This window comes from Neopelma chrysocephalum, unplaced genomic scaffold (assembly GCF_003984885.1).
Source record: "Neopelma chrysocephalum unplaced genomic scaffold, ASM398488v2 Primary Assembly neopelma1_97034, whole genome shotgun sequence".
NCBI lineage: Eukaryota > Metazoa > Chordata > Aves > Passeriformes > Pipridae > Neopelma > Neopelma chrysocephalum.
The window spans coordinates 548,743-568,424 of record NW_020925676.1 but is presented as its reverse complement, the minus strand read 5'-3'; the positions used below and the strand labels follow the sequence as shown (position 1 = coordinate 568,424).

At 35.3% G+C, this 19,682-nt stretch overlaps 1 protein-coding gene across 3 annotated transcripts in view; it reads left to right on the top strand.

The window, feature by feature from the left end:
- FBXL17 (F-box and leucine rich repeat protein 17) overlaps nucleotides 1-19,682 on the top strand; it is a 288,616-nt gene that overhangs the window by 85,345 nt on the left and 183,589 nt on the right. For all 3 annotated transcript variants that reach the window (XM_027671152.1, XM_027671154.1, XM_027671153.1), the window contains exons 5-6: nucleotides 4,243-4,350; nucleotides 12,593-12,723. In XM_027671152.1, the coding sequence (XP_027526953.1) occupies nucleotides 4,243-4,350; nucleotides 12,593-12,723 (239 nt within the window). The remainder of the gene's footprint in view (nucleotides 1-4,242; nucleotides 4,351-12,592; nucleotides 12,724-19,682) is intronic.

The window sequence follows — 19,682 nt, the reverse complement described above, 5'->3', positions numbered from 1 at the left end:
AGATATTTCTGTGTATGAGCAATCTTGACTCCATGTTTCGTTTTTTGTATGTATTAAATCCTTGTGAATTTAGTTTCAGAAGTCTTTCTGAAAAGCAGTTAAATGAAAACTATGCCTGAATTTAGCCTAACTGCACTTTATGGGAGGCTATGGCATGCAAGGATTCCGGGGAACACAGGTGAGGGAAAATGCACATTGAGTATGTGATACATTAGACGCATGTTGGAGAGTGTAGCCATGTGCTTCATGCAAGGACAGATTTCTGAGTGGGCCTTAATCTGGGGTAGATAATAAAGCACAGGTGGGGCAAGAAATTCTAGGACTGAATTAGCAGATGACCTTTTTGTAAATATACCTCTTTTCAAACATAAAACTGAATTTTAGTAAGCCCTCCCCAGCTCTTCCCTTCTTCCTGTGCTGCCCAAAAAAAGGTTTGCTTAAACTGGTGTCTGACCAAGACAGATAAAGATTTATGGAGTAAGTAGTTGGGAGAAAAGGGGTTTCTTCTACCCTTAGTGTTGACTTCTGCAGTGAATAATTGCATGTTGCATTCATGGCAGACTGACTCTCTACTTACATGAGAACATACTTTGTTCTAGCAGAATGTATTGTTCTGAGGAATATTTTACTTTTTTTTTCAAACTTTTATTTATGTATATTGCATGGAAAAAATTGCATATTAAGATCTACTTAGAGTGCAGTGCACCTGTTCAAATTAGAGAACATGGTATTCATTCTGTGCCAGTTGCTATTTGTATTCCTATCTCTTTTTCAGCTATTTCTGTTTGAGCTTCTGTGAGTTTTTATTAATCGTGAGGCTTTTTAATTGGAATTTTTTATTGTTGTGCTTGTATTGTTGTACCTCAGACTTTCTTCTTGAATTATCATCTCTGCTTTTTCCTTTTTTTGCACTTTCATTTATTGAATAGAATGTAAAATAAACTAATACTTAAACAATCTAATTCAGAGGAGACAAAATATTGAATTTCTGTAAAACAATGCAGAATTGGAATTCATATATAATAGGCTGCAATAGATGAAAATTATTAAACCATATCTCACTTATCATAGATCTTTTTGATAGGAGCAAAATCTGTGCCATTAGTTCCAGACCAGTGTATTTCCCATTCACAATGCTCTAGTGCATAACATACAAATCTGTCCTCATCATCCTACATTACTTTTTCAAAGCAAGACTAACATGAAGCAAGACAGGATGAATGAAAGTCAATGAAGGTCAACTAGACAATCCAATTACTAAAGATTCTTGGAAGAACAGTACTGGGATCTATAAAAGAATTGTGTGTGAATTTCTGTGTCTTTGTTGACCGAGGGTCATTTCTGTAGAACTGCAGTATATTTTCTGTGGTAATCTGGTTTTAGATTGTGCTAGTCTAATTTGCTTGTACAGTACATCAGGATGCAGTTGTTTAAAAATTTGTTAGTTTACAGAAGCCATATTTATAATACATGTTTAATGCACCTGTTCTATCTTCTGAGTGGTGAAGACAAAAATGTAACATACAGTTACATACTGCATTATACGAGGAAGTGTTAAGATGCATAATCATTGCACACACATCACTGCTAATTTTCCATGCATTTTTTTCATCAGTCACTTATTTTTCTTTAATTCTGCAGAATAGACCATCTCTTGGGCGTGTCAAACACATTCATACAATAAGAGGATACCGTTTCTGGCTCCTGCTGATGGTAGAAATAGTGACCTGGCTTGCATATTTGAGTTTAAATATGAAAGTTCAAGTCTGTGTGTAAACCATCTATGCTAGACAATGCAGATGATGAAATAGGAAACAGTCTAGTTAAGCAGAAAAATAGTTGTTTTCAGTCTTAGAAACTTTCTTGAGTTTGAAGTTAAACTTTGTTGCTTCTGTTTCACCAAATCACAGAATCAGTTAGGTTGGGAAAGACCTGTGAAATCATGGAGTCCAATCTTTGACCAAACATCACCATGCTGTCGACTAGACCATGGCACCAACTCCCATACCTGTCTTCCCTTAAATACCTCCAGGGACAGTGACTCCACCACTCCAGGGTTGGTGACTCCACCACTCCCCTGGGCAGCCCATTCCAATATCTAATCACCCTTTCAGGTCTGGCAGAAGCTTTCCTAATTTTTTTTCTCCTTGATACAAATAGGTCATGTGGGGAAAAAAAAAGATATGCTTCTACATGCAAACTTTGTATAGTTATGTTTTTGAGCCTTACGTAAATAAGGACAGGTAGGATTCAGTTATCCATATTCAGTTATTCTAACTGAAGACTAGACAATTTTACTAGACTATAATGCTGCACTTACATTTATAAATAAATTCCAAATGACTGCATGTTCTTACTTTCCCCAACCTCTGCAAAAAGAACAGAAAGACCTAATATAAATTTTAGTTTTTAACCTTCATTTAGATTACAAGTATTTTGATCTGATATTTCTGTGCATAGTGTCTCATATTTGTCTTATGAGAAGCCATTGTAGTGAAATAGCAAGTGTATGTGTGTATGTATATATATAGAAATATATATACATATATTCCTTTCCAACTACTACAATTATAGGAGAGTGGAGTCATGTTAAAAGTGCCTAACCAAGCAGAATATCAAGTGGCCTTCATTACAGGCTGTCTGGCTGGGAATCATGTGATTAAAAAATCAATTGCTGTAGATGATATAGGGTTCCAAAAAGAAGTGATGTATTCCTAGATACTGATGTAGTAAAGAATGCTGACAGGAGGTTACAGTGTTGATTGAGAAAATTTCTACAGTGTTTCCCAATAAAAGTTGAAGTCAGCTTCTGCAGGTAGTGAAGTTTTGTTGTCTGACGGCAAAGGACAGGATCTGTTAGTGAACTGGGCTTAAAGACAACAACACTGCTATTTTGTTCATAAGTCAAGATTTAAGAACAAATTGTTGTTTTCAGTAGCAAAATGAGTGTTTAAAGTGGTGATTTCTACTACAGTAATTTTGAAGCATATTCAGGTAGTGTCACGCTTTTGCCTGGAAAATCATGAGGCTTGCGTGGCATACAGAGGTAATGAAGGATCTTTTGTCTGATTAAATAGATAGTGCATGCCTAACAAGCACTGAAAAGGTTCACTGCTAATCTGTAAACTATTTAATATATATCATCATAATCTACTGTTACTAATTTTTATAAAAATTATTTTTCCATAGATTTTGTTTAGAATACAGAAAATTCCAAAATATGAAAAGAAGATATTTTAAGACATACTAATTTTATTATTTGCATTCAAAATGTTATTTTTTCAATGTCTTCATGCACCTGAATGTTAGCTATAAGTAAGAAATTGTTTGTATGTAAAAGTTGGAAGCTCTCTAATTAATTTGTGCTATTAGACATTTGTGGTATTGATTTTTCATTGCTATGTTTTCTTGCTAGCTAGGGCAAACCTGTCTGCAACAGAGAATCACACTTTAATCTTCTGTAGAAAGAGTAGGTTAAGATTGTAACAGGGTCCTTCTCTTAGATCATTACCTGAATCAGAGAGTTTAGTTTATCTTCTAGAGAGGAGATAAACTTTCTTTTCCACCTGGTTTGGTTCTGAGAGCATGCTAAATAGTGCAAATCTGTAAGTCTTCGACTTGTGATAGTATTTGTCAAAGGCTTTTGGCAATCAGTATCTTAAAAAACCTAAATAGTTTGTGTGGCTGTCCTCAGTTAAGAGGAATGTGCAAACCCAAAAATGAATGATTGTGTTAGATAAAATCAAAGAAATTCTGAAATACACTGGTTTGTTTTTGTTTAAGTAGGCAGACCTGGGACATGGGGCTGTGCAGATACCACATGATCAGTACCCAATTTGTGATTGAATCTGTTTAGCTGACCCCTAACCCCTTCATTTTGACCTGTTCTCATTTTAATTGGGTTCTAAATACACAGTCCTAGAAGGCTTGTGTTTTATTTGGCAGATGTGCCACAATGAGAATCTTCACTCAGTGAGAAGTTTTTGCTCTGAGAAAACTGCACGAGGTCTATAACAATGTTCAGTAACCCCAAACCAATACAGCTCTGATGTGGTGTTTTATCTATAAACCTGTATCTCCAGGCTGCCTTTTCAAAATTTGTTTTGCCAGAGTCCTCACCAAGGTCAACAGATGCTGCCAGTATGCAATAAAGTGGCTTGTTGGGCCACTTAGTTGCTTAAACTGTGTAAAGTATGTGCTTATATCACCCGTTTAACTGTTGCCTGTTTATCTTTTCTGCAGGTGACAGATCAGTCAGTGAAAGCTTTTGCTGAACATTGTCCAGAGCTGCAGTATGTTGGTTTCATGGGTTGCTCTGTTACATCAAAAGGAGTCATTCACCTTACCAATGTGAGTATCATAACTACTTTTAGCTAGTCATTAGTGTGTTTGATTGTAGCCAAGTCACAGGTATCAGTCAGGATAAGTTTATATGTGTGATTTATAACATTGACATGGACAGAAACATGACACAGTAAATGAACTTTGAATTATTTGAGCAATCACATTCAGATTTCACTGTGTAAAAACACTGTATCAAAAATATAATCAAAGTATTATACATTTTCTCAGAAGTAACAATGTTGTTTAGGTCAAACATCTTTAAAATGCCTAATTACAACAGATTCCATTGCAAACAAAACAAAATTCCATGATCAAAGTGCAAAATTCTAATTGCAAGAGATTTGGACAGACCCCTTACTGCAACAGTGTACATAACATCGTATGTGTATATTCATCTTCATATTTTAACATAGATAGTTTGACATATACACATAAGAGGAGTCATGTCTGGGAGAGCTAATATGAGTGAATCTGCAGAAAATAATGGAACTGTTCAGTAAAATGGATGCCTTGGATGAGGTGGACAAACACTATAGTAATTAAAATTTATAAGTGAAAGTAAATTCAGGGATCATGCAAACATAAAAATGGTTAAGGAGATCTTGAGGTGCCAAGTAGAGAATATATTCAATGGAAAACAGAAAATGCCTGAAGAAAATAAAGGTTTTTTGATACAGCTGTGCAGCTGTCCAGTTGTTATACAGAAGCATTCAAGATGTCTGTAAAATACTTTTGTCATTTTAGGGCTGCTTAGTAGCTGAATATACAGAAGAATTGAAAAGATTTTGGAACATATCCAAAAAGAAATAAAGCAGAGAAATTAATTTGCATGGTAAAGTTATAGGACCTCAAAGGATGCCATTGGGAAAGGACTCTGTGTACTGAAGTGATGTGTAAAAGGGGTATATATTAGTGGGAGAAAGAAATTATGCTGCTATTTTCATGTCATATGAAAACTATCTGTGTATAACTATAGGTTGTATTTATATATACAGCATAAATATAGAGTTTATGCCATATTATATTTCTTAGAAATATAATTTAACATAAGACAGGGTGTGTAGTCCAAGGCTTTATTGGAAATTTCCACACAGATCACTTTTCAGCTACATGCTTTGGTTACTGTATTATTCTGGCCTAGATTTACTGAGTATTTAATAGATGTCTTATCCTTCAACAAAGTGACTTTATAATCCCATTTATTAGATAAAAGTAAAGATCTTTATTTTTTGTATTAAAATATATTTTTCCTTTTCTTGGGTTTAATAATAATAAAGTATTAGAAATCCTGATTTATGTGGGAGTGACACTGTTGAATGTAGTCCTTTAGTCAATATTTAAGAGACCAGTTATACTCTTAGAATGTAATTACTTTGTAAGTAATTGGTGCACGTTGGGACTTGAGATTTGGGGATTCCAGTTTCCTTCCCTCAAGCTGTATCTGTACAACTTTCTGTAGGCTATGAATACTGCAAAGACAGTGATGTGGTAACACTGAAAGTTAGAGACTGTTTATTCTGGAGAAGAAAAGGCTCAAGAGAACCTTCTTGCAACCTTTCTACACTTAAAAGGGACTTAAAGATGGGGACGGGCTTTTTAGTAGGGCCTGTAGGAAACTGTAACATGATCTTTAACTGCTGCATCTGTCTTTTCCAGAATTTATCTGTTGATAACATCATTTTTTGTTCTAACCATCACGTATTTCATGTGGTTAGCTTTATGTTGAGTCCTTCCAGTCCCATGTTCCTAGAGAGTGTGGAATCTGTTCTTTGTTCTGTGTGGCCTGCAAGTGTGTCCCGTAAGGCTGTGCAGAGCCAGTTCCTTTCTGTCCTGCTTCCTGTGTGCAAGCTGGAGATAACAGCAATGGCCTCGCTTGTGAAATTGCTTCAAGGCTGATGCATATATAAAAATGGAGTGGTTTATTATGACTGTATTTTCCCCCCAGTAATGTTAGCTGTCTTTAAAAATACTAGCACTTGAAAATTCTAAATTACAGTGCTGCTGCATTGCAGAACTTTTTTAATAGCTAATTGTAGGGAATGGTAGTGAAAATGTTGTATATTTTAGAAAAAGAAGAAACATTTAGGGTTTATTTTCATTATTTTTCTACTGAACACAAGGACAATCAAAAAAATTTGCTTTTTGAGCAAGACCATGTCACCACATTGGTGCCTTTTTTTCTTGAAGTTGTTATTAGATTAAAAAAATGCACCCAAAAGAAGTAATAATTACTGGGTAAGATGAGAGGCACTTGCATGTGCATACACTGGAAGAAAGGGGAAAGAGGAGTGTGTGTGTGTGTATATGCAGTTCACAGTTAGACTCACAGTTGAAACCAGTGGTTTGTTCTGATGACCTGAATGTTTCATTGGGCTTTGTAGCTCTAATGTGTGAAACATTGTCACAGAAGATCTGAATGATTTGGACTATGACATCAGAAAAGCTAGTCCAACATTTGTCAGCTTTTTTTCTCTGGAGGAGGGAAAAACATGTACTGCATGTAGTGTTGTAGTTTGTCTTCTGTTTTTAGTACATCCCTACCCACTGCTTTCTTGTTTTATCTTTTTTCTCACTTGTTTTATTATTTGCTTAGCTTTCCCTGTATGATTTTTTTTTTCTTGTTTGCTCTCTTCCTCCCCTCCTCACATCCTTGTCTCTCAGGAGCATATTCCTGGTTAATTTTTACTTCACTTCTCCTTTAAGTGTGAAGAACTGCGCAAATGTGAAAAGTACCTCTGCGTGTTAGGTGATTGTGTTGAAAACAGAACAACCAGATGGATAATTTTTATTCATAAACTGAGTGGGCATAAGAAATCTGTATTCTAACTAAAGAAATGGTGATTTTTTATTTTATATCTCTGACCTCGAATGTGGTGGTATTTTCCTCCCCTGTTGTGGTAATTGCCTCTCAGCACTTTAGTTGTTGCACTTGTAATAGAATTTTAACAGCTGGCATCAGCAAACCTTGACATCTAAATATAATTTTATTACGAAGCCACTTCCTTGGCTTCTTCCTTTGGTTTCTGATATGTATGCAAGAGTAATTGCTTTGTAGCAGTATAACTCTATCTGTGCTTCTGCACCTTGTGCTTCTGTCAGACTGTCTGGTAAAGTTTATTACAAACATCTAAGTGTGTATGAATCCTTGTACAAAATTTCAAGAGAAAAAATTTCTAATTTACTCTGCTAATCACCAGTGCATGAAGACACTTTATCTAAGAACTATTTTTGTAGTAATGTGATCTTTAATCTTTCTTCATCTCATAGTTGTTACTCGAGAGTTATGTCTGATCCAACTTAGTGTTACTTGTTTCTGAGCTGGTGGCCAATACGAAGTCAATCAAAATTCAGATTTATGGAGGAAATACTTAGTGCTCATTCAGTGCACGTATTACCAGTTTGACAGATATATAATGATAATCTACACATGACATGACTGATTTTGCAATGGCCTTGTCTAAACTGGGGTACTGTATGGTCTCCTTCTAGGAACTGATTTGTTTTGACACAAAGTGTTCTGCTTTATGCTCCTTTTATGGTAATACTTCAGCATACCCTCTGATCTTAACATCATCAAGCTTTTATCTAGGGCCATGATTGCTCTTCTTTGTCTGGGTCAAAAGAAAACAGTTTTTTTAGTCAGTTTGTTTTCAGATTGCTATTTTTAATTTTCTCTGATCATACATTTACTTTGGGGGGCTTAAGTCAGAGAGCAGTTTATTCCCTGAAGGCATGTAGACACAGAAAGTGTCAAGAAAATTAAGTTTCATTAAAATTCCATTAATTGTTTAGTGGTGGCCTTGGCAGTTTCAGGTTTCATTTGGAGTTGGGTTTAAAGTTCTTTTCCAACCTAATGATTCCATGATTCCATCCTATTTTATGATTTTTAAGGTAGCATATCTCTACAGGAATTGTGGAATCATGCAGGGGGGAAAAAAGTGAATACCCATTATATTAGTAATCCCCTAAACAGTAACAGCTAAAAATTCACAGGAGTTGATAACACCCACACTGAAAAATTACCTGTGATCCCAATTTAGTAATAGTAATTTTCTAAATCATGGCACATATTTTAATATTATAAGTTCCAGTAGTCAAGATAGAAATCTTAGGAGTTCTGTAACATTCAAGCACACAAATAGTATGATAGCCTCTGAATCTTTAAATGTATTAATGGGCATAAAATTTAACTTAAGCGAACCAACAAAAGTATTGAACGAAAAGGATTGTACTGTATTTTAAAATATTTGAGATCCAAAAGTAAAGTGTAATATCTTTAAAATAGTATTTAACTTTACATTTGTATTTAAAATATATTAAAATTAAAAAGCTCTGTTTTTCAAACTTCTTTGTCTAAAACCATTTGGTGATTTAAGTGGTTCTTCTGCATCTGTCATTTCCAGTGGAGCAATTCACTCTCAGTACATTTTAACTGATAATCTCCTCACAGAAACTTTACCTACTGCTCTGTTAATTTTGTGTCAGTAGGACTGAGAGGAAAGAACCAACTTGTGTTCCCTTCCTATGTCATTCATGTACTTAGACTCCTTCAGTTTTAGACTCACACATTTTTAACACTGAGTCAATAATCAGTAATTTCAGCAAGAATGTGTTTATATGCATCACACAAAATTAGTTTACATGTTCTTGCTTTCTATTTTGTTATTTTTTGTTTCATATTTTAAGCCCTCTGTCTACTGTTTGCATGCTGTGTTTTATTGTCACATTAAATATTGCTTGTTCAGTTAAGACATTTTGCCTGATGGAGCTGAGTTCAAAGTTTAAATTCTGCTCGTGCTGAACATTCTTTGCAGAGCTATAAAATTAGGAGTTGAAGAAAAGTGTGAATACCTGTAGAAGAGTGGCCCTGAAAATACTCAATAAAATGGTATTGCTGCATGACCAAAATTGGTTTTGATAAAAAAAAAAAAGGGAGAAACTTTATGCATCCTAGTGGCCTAAGGTTGAGTATTTAAGTCACAGAGTATCCTATTTCTGTAGAAAAAAATTCTATGTAAAGGTATGCTATTTTAATCTCAAGAATGCACTGAAGATTCAAACATCTGAACTGTCCAATTGTCTACTTCAGAGAAGTTTGATTTTTAATTTTTTCTTTTTAATATCTGTGGTGGTTTGGGCTAGGCCTTCCTTGGTGACCAGTTTGTAACCAAGGAAGGGTCCAGATTTACCCAGTATTCCCTACGATTTTTACGTAAGCCAGACTATAAGAAGAGAGGAGGAGAGGCCTTCGTTCTCTTTTCCTTCCGGCGGCTTGGAGGTGCAGGTTCCCTGCTGTTGAGTCTGCCAGGTTGGGGAACGAGGCCTGGTTAGGCCTTGCTGACCTTGGGAGACAGAGGTTGCCGGCGATCGTTCCGGAGCGACTCTCGGTTGTCCCAGGAGAGTAGTGAGATATCTTCTTTGCTAACTTTTTTTTTTGGTTACTAGATCTCGGGCTACTGATTGGGATATATATATATATATATTATTTTAGTTTTGTTCCTTTTCCCCTTCCCCTTTCCCTTTCCCTTGTGAAATTGTATATAAGTGTAAATATATTTATATATATCACTTTGGTTGTTTCTCTCTCGTTTTCGGGTTTTTCTTAGTTTTTTCTCCCTCTTCTCCCTGAGGTTTTTTTTTTTTGTTGGGGGGGGGACTTCTGGTGGTAAGGTTTGGAGACTTGGCAGGGAGCCAGCTTCAAACTATATCAATATCATACTACTTTTAGCTGTGTTAGAGGTAGAATATAAAATTTATGTATTTTTCTCTTGTAACATTTTAATAATAGTAGTGATTGCAGCATTGTAGCATTAATCCCTTAAAGTTACTTTTTCGATAAAGTATAGGAAATTTGTCATTAAGGTATCTGTCTTTCATTTTAAATGAAGAATGGTTACATACACGTTTATAACTATTCTCTGACTGGTAAGATGATGTAGATACCTCTGACTTAAGTAGGCAAGAGGTATTCTTTTCACCTGTCGTATTCAACTGATTCAAATTGATGTGATGAAGGGAATGTTTTCCAGGTCTTGAAAGTCATTCACACATCTGAAATGGCAAGAGGGGGTTGTATAGACCAAATTATACTTGTGTATGTATCAATCTGAAGCAGTCTCTTCAAACACAGTAAGGTTTTCTGGATTGAGTATGTTGTGCCTGATGAAAAGAAAAATTAACCTACCAAGTAGGTCTGTTTTAAGTTTTAAAATGAAGGAGTGTGACAGTAAAAAAGACAAGTGATGGTTGAGCTACTGTATATTGAATATAATGGTAGACTATTATTGGCATGAAGGAAAGAAGCCGTGAGGGGATGATCATTCTCTTGTGGTGGTAAAAGATAAAATCTACCTTGAAAACCCTGTTACTTTGGTCAGTAGGAATTCGGTTTAAGTTTTGAGTCTACCCATGCAGTGCAAAAGTTTTTTTTCCCCTGGAAATCACAAGTGCTGCATTCATCGTTGAATCATTGAGGCAGATAATACACTGGTACCTAATTTGAACCCGTGTTATTTAGGCACTTTTTGAAGAAGCACTGACCTCTCTCCGTGCATTGATTCTTTAATGTAAATTTGTGGTTTTTACTCTGTAAGTAATAATAATGACAAGAGAATCACCAGTATTATCATCTCATAAGAATAGTCTTGTTAAAAAAGCATAAGTGAGAAGATTTTTTACTTGTCTTTGAGGTCTCCTGGTAAATATGTGTTTACTGTCATAGAACATGTTCATTGTTGAGTTGTCCAGCAGGTATATTTTCTGTGTCATAGACATAGGCCACATTATTGCCAACATGGTCTAAAGGCTGAAATATGTAATATGAATAGTGGTAAGAACATGAGGAAAACTAAAGTTGCTGTAAGCTTCACCTTCTTGTAATTTATGCAGGAAAAATGGACAGATTGGTTGTGAGCTTTTGTTGGGCATATAGAAGGTTAGGCCTTTAAAGTTTGTGCTGGAGCAGCATATGTAAAATGCAGGGAGGCATAGCTTGTAATAGGTGTGTATTTTACAAACACAGTATCAAACACTATGTGCTCTGCTCCCTAACAGGCAAACAAGATTTTCAGAATTTCAATGGGAATACAGCAAGAACCTCCACAGTATACCTGTGGTAGCATCCTAATGATAGAAATATTATTGCCCTACTTTCTATAGAAATGCCCTGCAGACTCAGAGGTCAGAGTCCTTAATTCTATGCTTGTTCTGCAGAATTTTTGGAAACGGTATGTAGTTTATCTTCAGCTTTAGTTTGGAGAATATTAAAAACTTGTGGAAAAAAATACCAAGATATCAGTTTCCATAGAAGGCTACCTAAAAGTCCTCTCTTTTTCCTTTTCTCCCCCCCCAACCTTCCACCTGCCCCAAATACATTGACTTAATAATTAGCTACTGAAGTGGACAAATTATATGATCTCAGTTGTATGCCTTTATCTAATCAAATCCTCAGTGACTTAAATCACTGATGAGGATTATTTTTTCTCTCTCACAGGGAAGGTGAATTTAATTAAGCTGTCAATATTGCTTAATGCAATTATTTTTCCAGAGTATAATAGAGATTATTTCAGACAGCTTGAAAAGCAAACAGCACTTGGAATTTATTATGACTAAACTGATACTGCAGAAATTTGTAAAAATTTTCTTCTTTGCATCCGTAGCTCATAAAAGTAGTAAGAGGGTTTCATTTTGAAGGACATTAGAAAGATTTACTGTAGTAATAAATCAGATTAATCAGTGCATAAATCTTAATCACATTGTGCTGTCACTCCCAACTTTTGTTGTTCAGAATATCCAAGCCTTATACTATATAACTATATATAGTTTGAAAGCCTTATACTCTGGGGTCATTCATATCATGCATGTGAACCTAAGCACAAATGTGCTGTTCCCTTCCTTCCATGCCTTGTTTTTCTTACAGTTAAATGGGTTGATATTTTACCTTGGTATCTTACACTCCATATATGTAAGAAGAGGAAAGTCTAGGCCCTTATTGTAGGTGTATTGGACCATGAGAGAGAGTTTCTGGATTTCATTTAGTAACTTACTGCCTGAATTCCAAGGTTGCTAAAGTTTGATTCTGTGAATACCTCTGATATGTTTGCTTTGTGTGAAAAATATAGTAATTATATCTTTCTTGGCTAGCTTGCACATATTGGGCTCGATTCCAAGAAGTTTGACAGTTTTTTACAATGGTTATTTGTGTCAATGAATTTCAGATTATTTCTTTCTGTCATATTTGTCTCAACAGCTGAGAAATCTGTCAAGCTTGGACCTGCGTCATATCACAGAACTGGACAATGAAACGGTGATGGAAATAGTAAAAAGATGCAAAAACCTTAATTCTCTCAATCTGTGTCTGAACTGGATCATTAATGACAGGTAACATCAGTATAGTATCCAAAACCAGTATAATGCAAATTTGACTAGTTGTATTAGTTTAGAATTTTGGGGGTTGGAGGAGGTCAATTAGACCAAGCAGTGTTTTCTTAGTGCTTGTTCTTACTTGTTTGGGATAAATTGTTTAGACATGTGTTTTACAGTGTTTACCTGTTTCTGTGGGGGAGAAAAGTTTAGTTGTGATTTGATGGCAGCACTAATCTTTTTCATATAGATTTCAGGAGAATGTGCTCTGTGTCATGTGTGATTGAAATGTTTAGTTGCTATTATGACTAGGATTTAAGCAGATTGATAGGCACACAAACAATGAAACATATGTTTGACTGCATACATAAAAATAACTGCTTTTGAGTTAAATACTGGAATTCCTGTATTTTTGAAAAGGCACAAGGTCTTGGGGTTTTTTTGCAAAGAGCTCCAGAATGAAACTGGAAGAATAACTGGATTAGTACCTTGGTCTTTTTCTTTTGACCAGAATACCTCCTGTATCAAAAGCTCCTCTTTTGATCAGCTAATTTATTTTAACATTAAGTAAATGCACACAGATGTTGTACAGTTCAGATGAAAAATAAAAAATACTGAGAATTTTAAGAATGAACATTTTCCTTTAAAATGAGAACATTGAGCAAAGCCAGTACCTGAAGGTGCACAGATTGGTTTATTATAATTGGTACTTTAAACAAACGGAAAGAGACACTTTTAACAGAGAGAGGTTCTAAAACAGTTTCATATAAACCAGAATAATGTATTCTAGCAATTGTACTGTACTTCTTTCCCATGATTACTTTTTTTTTTTAAATAAGATACGCTTTCAACGTTTTTGTAAGTCTTCGAGGATGTACTGAAGTGTGGATGAGCTCAGACTTTGGTGAAACTGTAGTGTTGTATAAGTACTAAAATTGCAGTGTGTTGAATGGGAAGTACCACTAAACTTTTACCTTAACTCTCTTAGCCTTTAAGACAGTTTTTTTGGTTTTGTCAGTTTAGGTCAGACCTTTAATGTAATGTCACTGATTTTGAAGCATTTCCTTGTCTCAGATCATTCTGTCAGTAGCAAATTTAAAAGACAAGCTGTTTTCAGGCTTTAATTAAAATACTTAGAAATATATACCTGTCTGCATTAATGTTCTGAGTATGGCAATTTGCTAAGTATGATCCAAACTGCTGTCAAACTGTTCTTGAAAATACTTTATTAGAATTACTAGAATAATAAGTATATATTTGAAATCTGTTCATATTACTGTAAAACTTTATCCGAGTATGAATTATAAATATAAGAATTATGAAGCTTAGCAAGAAAAGGAAACCCTTTCCAGCAATGACAGATAACCTGCTTCTATGTGTGACTTTTAGGTTGTTGACTTTAGCTTTAGCTTTTTCTATTTTAAATTTATTTCTGATCGTACTTGTCAGTCCTTTTTTCAACAATTTATGTTTGGCTATTTAAAGGAGCTTCTAGCTAAAAGCAAACAGAGAGTTTAGAAAATAATTAATGCCTTTGTTAAAACTTATTCATAGACAGTCATTTGACAGTTCAGATTTTTTCCCTGTTTTACGAGTGGTATGAAACTCCAGATACTAGTCTTAACTGAATAAAGTAGTTTTCTCTGCTCCTCCTAAATGCTCAATTAAGAATTGCTGAAAATTATGTAAAGGGAACATGGTGCAACCACTGGGGTCTATTGAAGTAAACACCAGTTCAGCAGAATATTTTGAGCATATTCACTTTGAGAATGTGAGGGATCCTTCAGAAGTTCACAGGACTGTTCAAGTGCTTATCTTGGGTAAAATGCAAGTTAGTTTTAACTAAGGTAATGAATTTATTAATTATTTAGGATTAACTTTTTTTTTTAGATTTGACGCTATTAGGTGGCTCCAAGTCAGAGGAGATTCTGCATCTTGATTATTGAGGAAACCTTTTGTGTGTCATTGCTTCCAACACATGTGGGATAGTAGCAGTCTAATGTTTTTCCTGACTATTGGATTTAATATAGAGATCACCACCTTCCCCCACCCCCATTATCAAGCATGTTTACTTGTGAGATCCAGCTACATAGGGCTTGTATTGGAGATCTTCTCTTGGAGATCTTGAAACTAAAAAGTTTCAAAATACCAATATAACTTAAAGATGCATCTGTGAAGTATTTCTTAAAGGCAGTTGATTATTGGTTAGTTTTACAGCAGAAGTCACTGGTTTTAAAACTTTATTTTAGATTTCATTATTATTATGTCTAGGAATCCATTAAAATTCTTTCCGTGAGCAATACTGTGACCTTGGAACACTTACAGCCCTCTCTTGCCTGTGACATGGTGTTAGAGCTAATGCTGTGATCATTACAGTTCTTCTTAAATAACTGACACTTTCAGAGTGTAAGATCTCTGCATGGCAGGCACTTGCTAAGATTTTTGGTACTGTGGTTCTTTTGCACATGCAAGAATTAATGAGAACTGTTAATTCTCTGTTTTGATAAAAGCTCTTTTTGGAAGTATGCATCTAAAAAGCTTATGTGTGGCAGTAAAAAATAATTTATTTTTACCTAAGGCAAAAAATACGTTCAGTATGTTCAGTTGAGATACTCTTGACATTAGTTTTAAAATGAAAGAAAAAGAGGTCACTTGTAATAACTTGTATAAAAGTTTCTAAAAGTTGGCAGTTAAACAAGAGTAGAAAAAGACCTATTGAAGTAATCTAAGGTAATGATTTCCTCTGTTAGTATTACAGCTCACTCAAAAGCTTTATCGTGTTGGTTAAGGTTATTATAAGAACAGCCTTACTTCTTCTTTCAAATATAAACAAAACCAAACTTCCAAATTCTTTTCATATATCAAGTCCTTTCAATTGGAAAGGGTTGAGCTCTCTGTACATGGTGAGGTGAATAATATACTCTGAAGCTTTCCTTAAGTAACCTTATCACCTTGAAGTCGTTTTTATGGTCACTGCCCATGTTCTTTTGAATTTCAATTGATGCAATAAAAATAGAACATCTAGAAATAAATCTCATGGGGGATTCAGGAAATGTAGTATGATGTGCTGGCAGTTTTCAGGGGTGTATGATTTTTTTAATAGTTTGAGAAACATCTGCTATATATTATATCCATAATGATCAGGGAGCAAACAACAGATAATCTAACTTTTTTGTGAATCTCATCACTGTGGGTTTGAAGTTGCAATTTACTTTAATGTCTGTATTACATAATTCACCTAGAAATAGACATTTAAAAGCTGTGCAGTAACTGTGAAGTCTTTAGAGTATTTTTGCTTGATTCACCATCTTCTTACTAAAACATTCCCTTAGTGTAATATTTGTGTAGGGGATGTTTGCCTGCCCCTTTCTGTGGTTCTTCTAAGAAACATCATGGTGCAGGGAATAATGCAGATAACATAAGGAACTTTGTCTACAGCTACAGTGAGATTTTTTGGTGCCATGGCACTACCAGTTGCTCAGGATGAAATACCACATGCAATACAAAATTATTAATTGATTTTGCAGTGAAAGGACTATATTTTCCCAACCACTGAAGAACTTTTTGGTCCTTCCTCTGTAGGTGGTGCCAAATGTTCTTGTAATAATGTCTCGAGAGAGTTGTATATTCTAATATAATTTATTGCACACATTGTAGGTGACTTTGGTAGCAGGTGCTGAGATTTGCAGAGCATCTGGTGGTTGTTGAGAGTAAGCTATGGTTGTGTTGTGGAGGCAGATATGCAGTATCTCCATGGGACAGTAAAACAGGGAGCAGTGTTGCTTAATGACCTTGTGGTGGTATCGCTTCCCACCATCAGACTTATGATCAGTGATGTAGGGGAAGAGAAGCATCACTATGCACCTCCCCAAACTTTCAGCACAGATGGAAAACCTGGATTTGGTCCCATTATTCTGTATCTGAGAAAACTGCTGTTCCTCTTTTGTGCTTCCATGAAAACTCACTGTGGATAAACTGGAGTAAGTGGTGTGATGGGACAGTATATCCATACTGTAATAATTAAGATTTGTTGCTGAGGACTGTGGTTCAATTCCAAGACAGAGGAACTTGAAAATAAAGACATTTCACAAGGAGAGTAGTCAGTCAATATACGGAAGAAATTCAGTGGAAACATGGTAATGGTTGGAAGCCAGACCATAAGCTTGAAAACCGAACTGTTTGCACAGGAGCAGAGTCTGGAGAAAAGAGAATTCACCTTTGCAGAGTCTCCATCTGCTTTATTCTACAGGGTCACTAATACAGCATCAGTTTCTCAGGATTGGTTATCATACTTGTTGGCATAGAGCATATTGGAGTTCCTACACTGGTAGTTAGCAGAGTAAATTGTTAACGTGGTCTTCTCTACAGTAGAGGTCTTTAAAATTTTGTGTTAACTCATGGCAGGCAGTCAATGTAAACCCATGTAAGCAGTATTGGGAGAATCTGCTGTGACCCGGGTGTGTTGTGGGTGGAGGATACAATGCTGAAGATGGTCTCAGCAGGTGATTAGTCCCAGAACTGCTTGATGTATGTGAATGCCCCAACGTTTCAGTAGCAGACATGGGCATCAAAATAGTAGTTCAGTTCCTGCAGCGTTTTTAATAAAATGCAAGGTTAGTGAATACTAGAATTGTTTTTTCTCAAAAAATAACAGAATTAACTTTCTCTTCCTGAAATTAAAAGTTTCTGTATATTTGATGTGAAGATTATTTTAATAAAATTGTATTTTAAACAAAAGCTGTGAAGCTTTCAGCTTGCCTATATTTTTGCTTAAGCAAGAATGTCCATTTCAACTGTGGGGACTAGAAATACTAATATAGCATCTTAGTATTCATCACCTTAGTTCTGACAGAAGTGAGAATGTGCTTCAAGAGCACTGATACTTTTGTAACTTTGTATAATCTGGACTTTCGGATATAGTAGAGTCTTCGGAGAAAAGTAACTGTAATTTTATATGATGTTTGTCGTGAATCACTCTAGGTGAATGCTAGCATTTCTTAATTCTAATTTAATTTCATCTGTTCAGTGTTATCTGAAAGATGATCTCCTTTGAGTTCTCTGCATATTTATCAGATATTTAGTCAGCTAGATTAAAAACTATAACTCCATAAAAACTTACATAATGTAACACAAATCAATTTTACTTTTAAAATTACTCTTTTGAATGTCATACTTTTTAATTAAATTTAGAAGAAAATTTGCTTCACCGTGCAGATGTGTTTTGTAAAATGATTTGAGACTGTCATGTTTTTTTCAAGTTCAGAACAAAGCATAGAAGTTGGACAAAGAACTCACTTTTAAGCATGCCAATTTTCTGTATCTACTTTAAATTCTAATCTTGTATTCCCTTATTTTTTAAGTGATTATTAAAAAAAAAAAAAGGGAAAAAACCCCAAACTTTTGTGATTAGTCCAAAGTAGTGGGTTAATGTGAGATGAGGCTGCCACTGGGGAAGAGCGTGAGGAGGAAGGAACAACAGAAGCAAAGCATTATGAACTGATTGCAATCCACATAGCCCATGCCCTGCGCTTTTTGGGGGGAAGAGGGAAAAATTTGGGGGCAGACTTTGCCCACAAAAAGCAACAGCTGAGGTGTGGTTAAATTTGTTCCTATTTCTCATTATCCTGCTCTGTCTAATTGGCAATTAGATTAGTTTCTTCAAATCAAGTCTGTTTTGCACATGATTGTGACTGCTGAGTGACCTAATCCTTATTTTGACCACAAGCCTTTTTCATCTTATTTTCTTCCCCTCTCCTACTCAGGAGGGTGACTGAGAAGTGGCTTGGTGGGCACCTGGCAGCCATGCAAAGTTATCTCACTACACCTTTCCACAGGCTGCTCTCCTACACAAACTGCTCCAGTGTACGTCTTTTCCATGGCCTGCAGTTCTTTGAGAACTGCTCCAATGAGATGGGATACAGTTCATAAAGAACAGATTGCTCCAAGCATGGATCCTCTACAGGATCATGATTTCTGTGATTCTTTTTTGTTACTTGTCAGTCCAGACTTCAAATGTCTGGAAAAAAAAAATGGGGTATGATTCAACATGTATCTCAGCTGTTATCTCCAAATCACTAACCTTATCAGAGTTAGTAGTCCTCTCTAGTCCTTTCAGCTTCTAGTTATGTGCCCTGAACCCACATTATAAAGGCTTCTGGGAACAATTCCTTCAGCATTGTTATCAAATAAACTAATTTTTACAAATGTTTGATTAGAACAGATCACGCTCATGCTGCCTGCAGACTTTAACCAGTGATAAAAATCAGAATGCATTTTATATAATTACGTGTAACTTTCCATTTATTGAGGTTTTAGCCTGCTAATTCTACTTATCTCTAAGACTGGATAAGCAGTTTTGTAGGAATCATATTCTGGTGGAAATGGATGTTCTCAGAGAGAGTAAAACTTTCAAGCTCTTGTCATGATTTGCTATGCTTTTATCTTTCTTTACATACTTGAAAAATGGATAAACTAGTCCACTGTTGTCACAGTGCTGAAGTGTGTGATAAATGAAGCTCCATAAATAGTGAAAATATGAGGAGGTTGATTAAGTCTGACAATTCTCATGTAAAAAACTCGAGATGATAAATATCTCCTGTGATTAGTTGTTAATTTAGTGCGAGGGACTAGCATCAACCTAAACAATTTTATGAGTTGTGGCATAAAAAGAAATTCGGGAAGATAGGTATGCACTCGTTAAACCAAAGGAGAAATTTCTTAGACTTGGTTGCTAATAATTAAAAATGGCAGACTTGACGCAAAATGTGGCTTGATGATTTTCTGTATGACATTCCTTACAGAAATTAAGAAAGTGCAATGTTCCCTGAAGACACAGAAATGACAGTGTGTTATAAATCTGATTCCTTAGTGCATCATGAAAACTGAAAGGTTTTGTATATATATCATTTCTTTACAGATAAAATATTTGCAGTGTTATAATTTAAAGTAATAGAGACAAATAAAAAAATCCAACATCC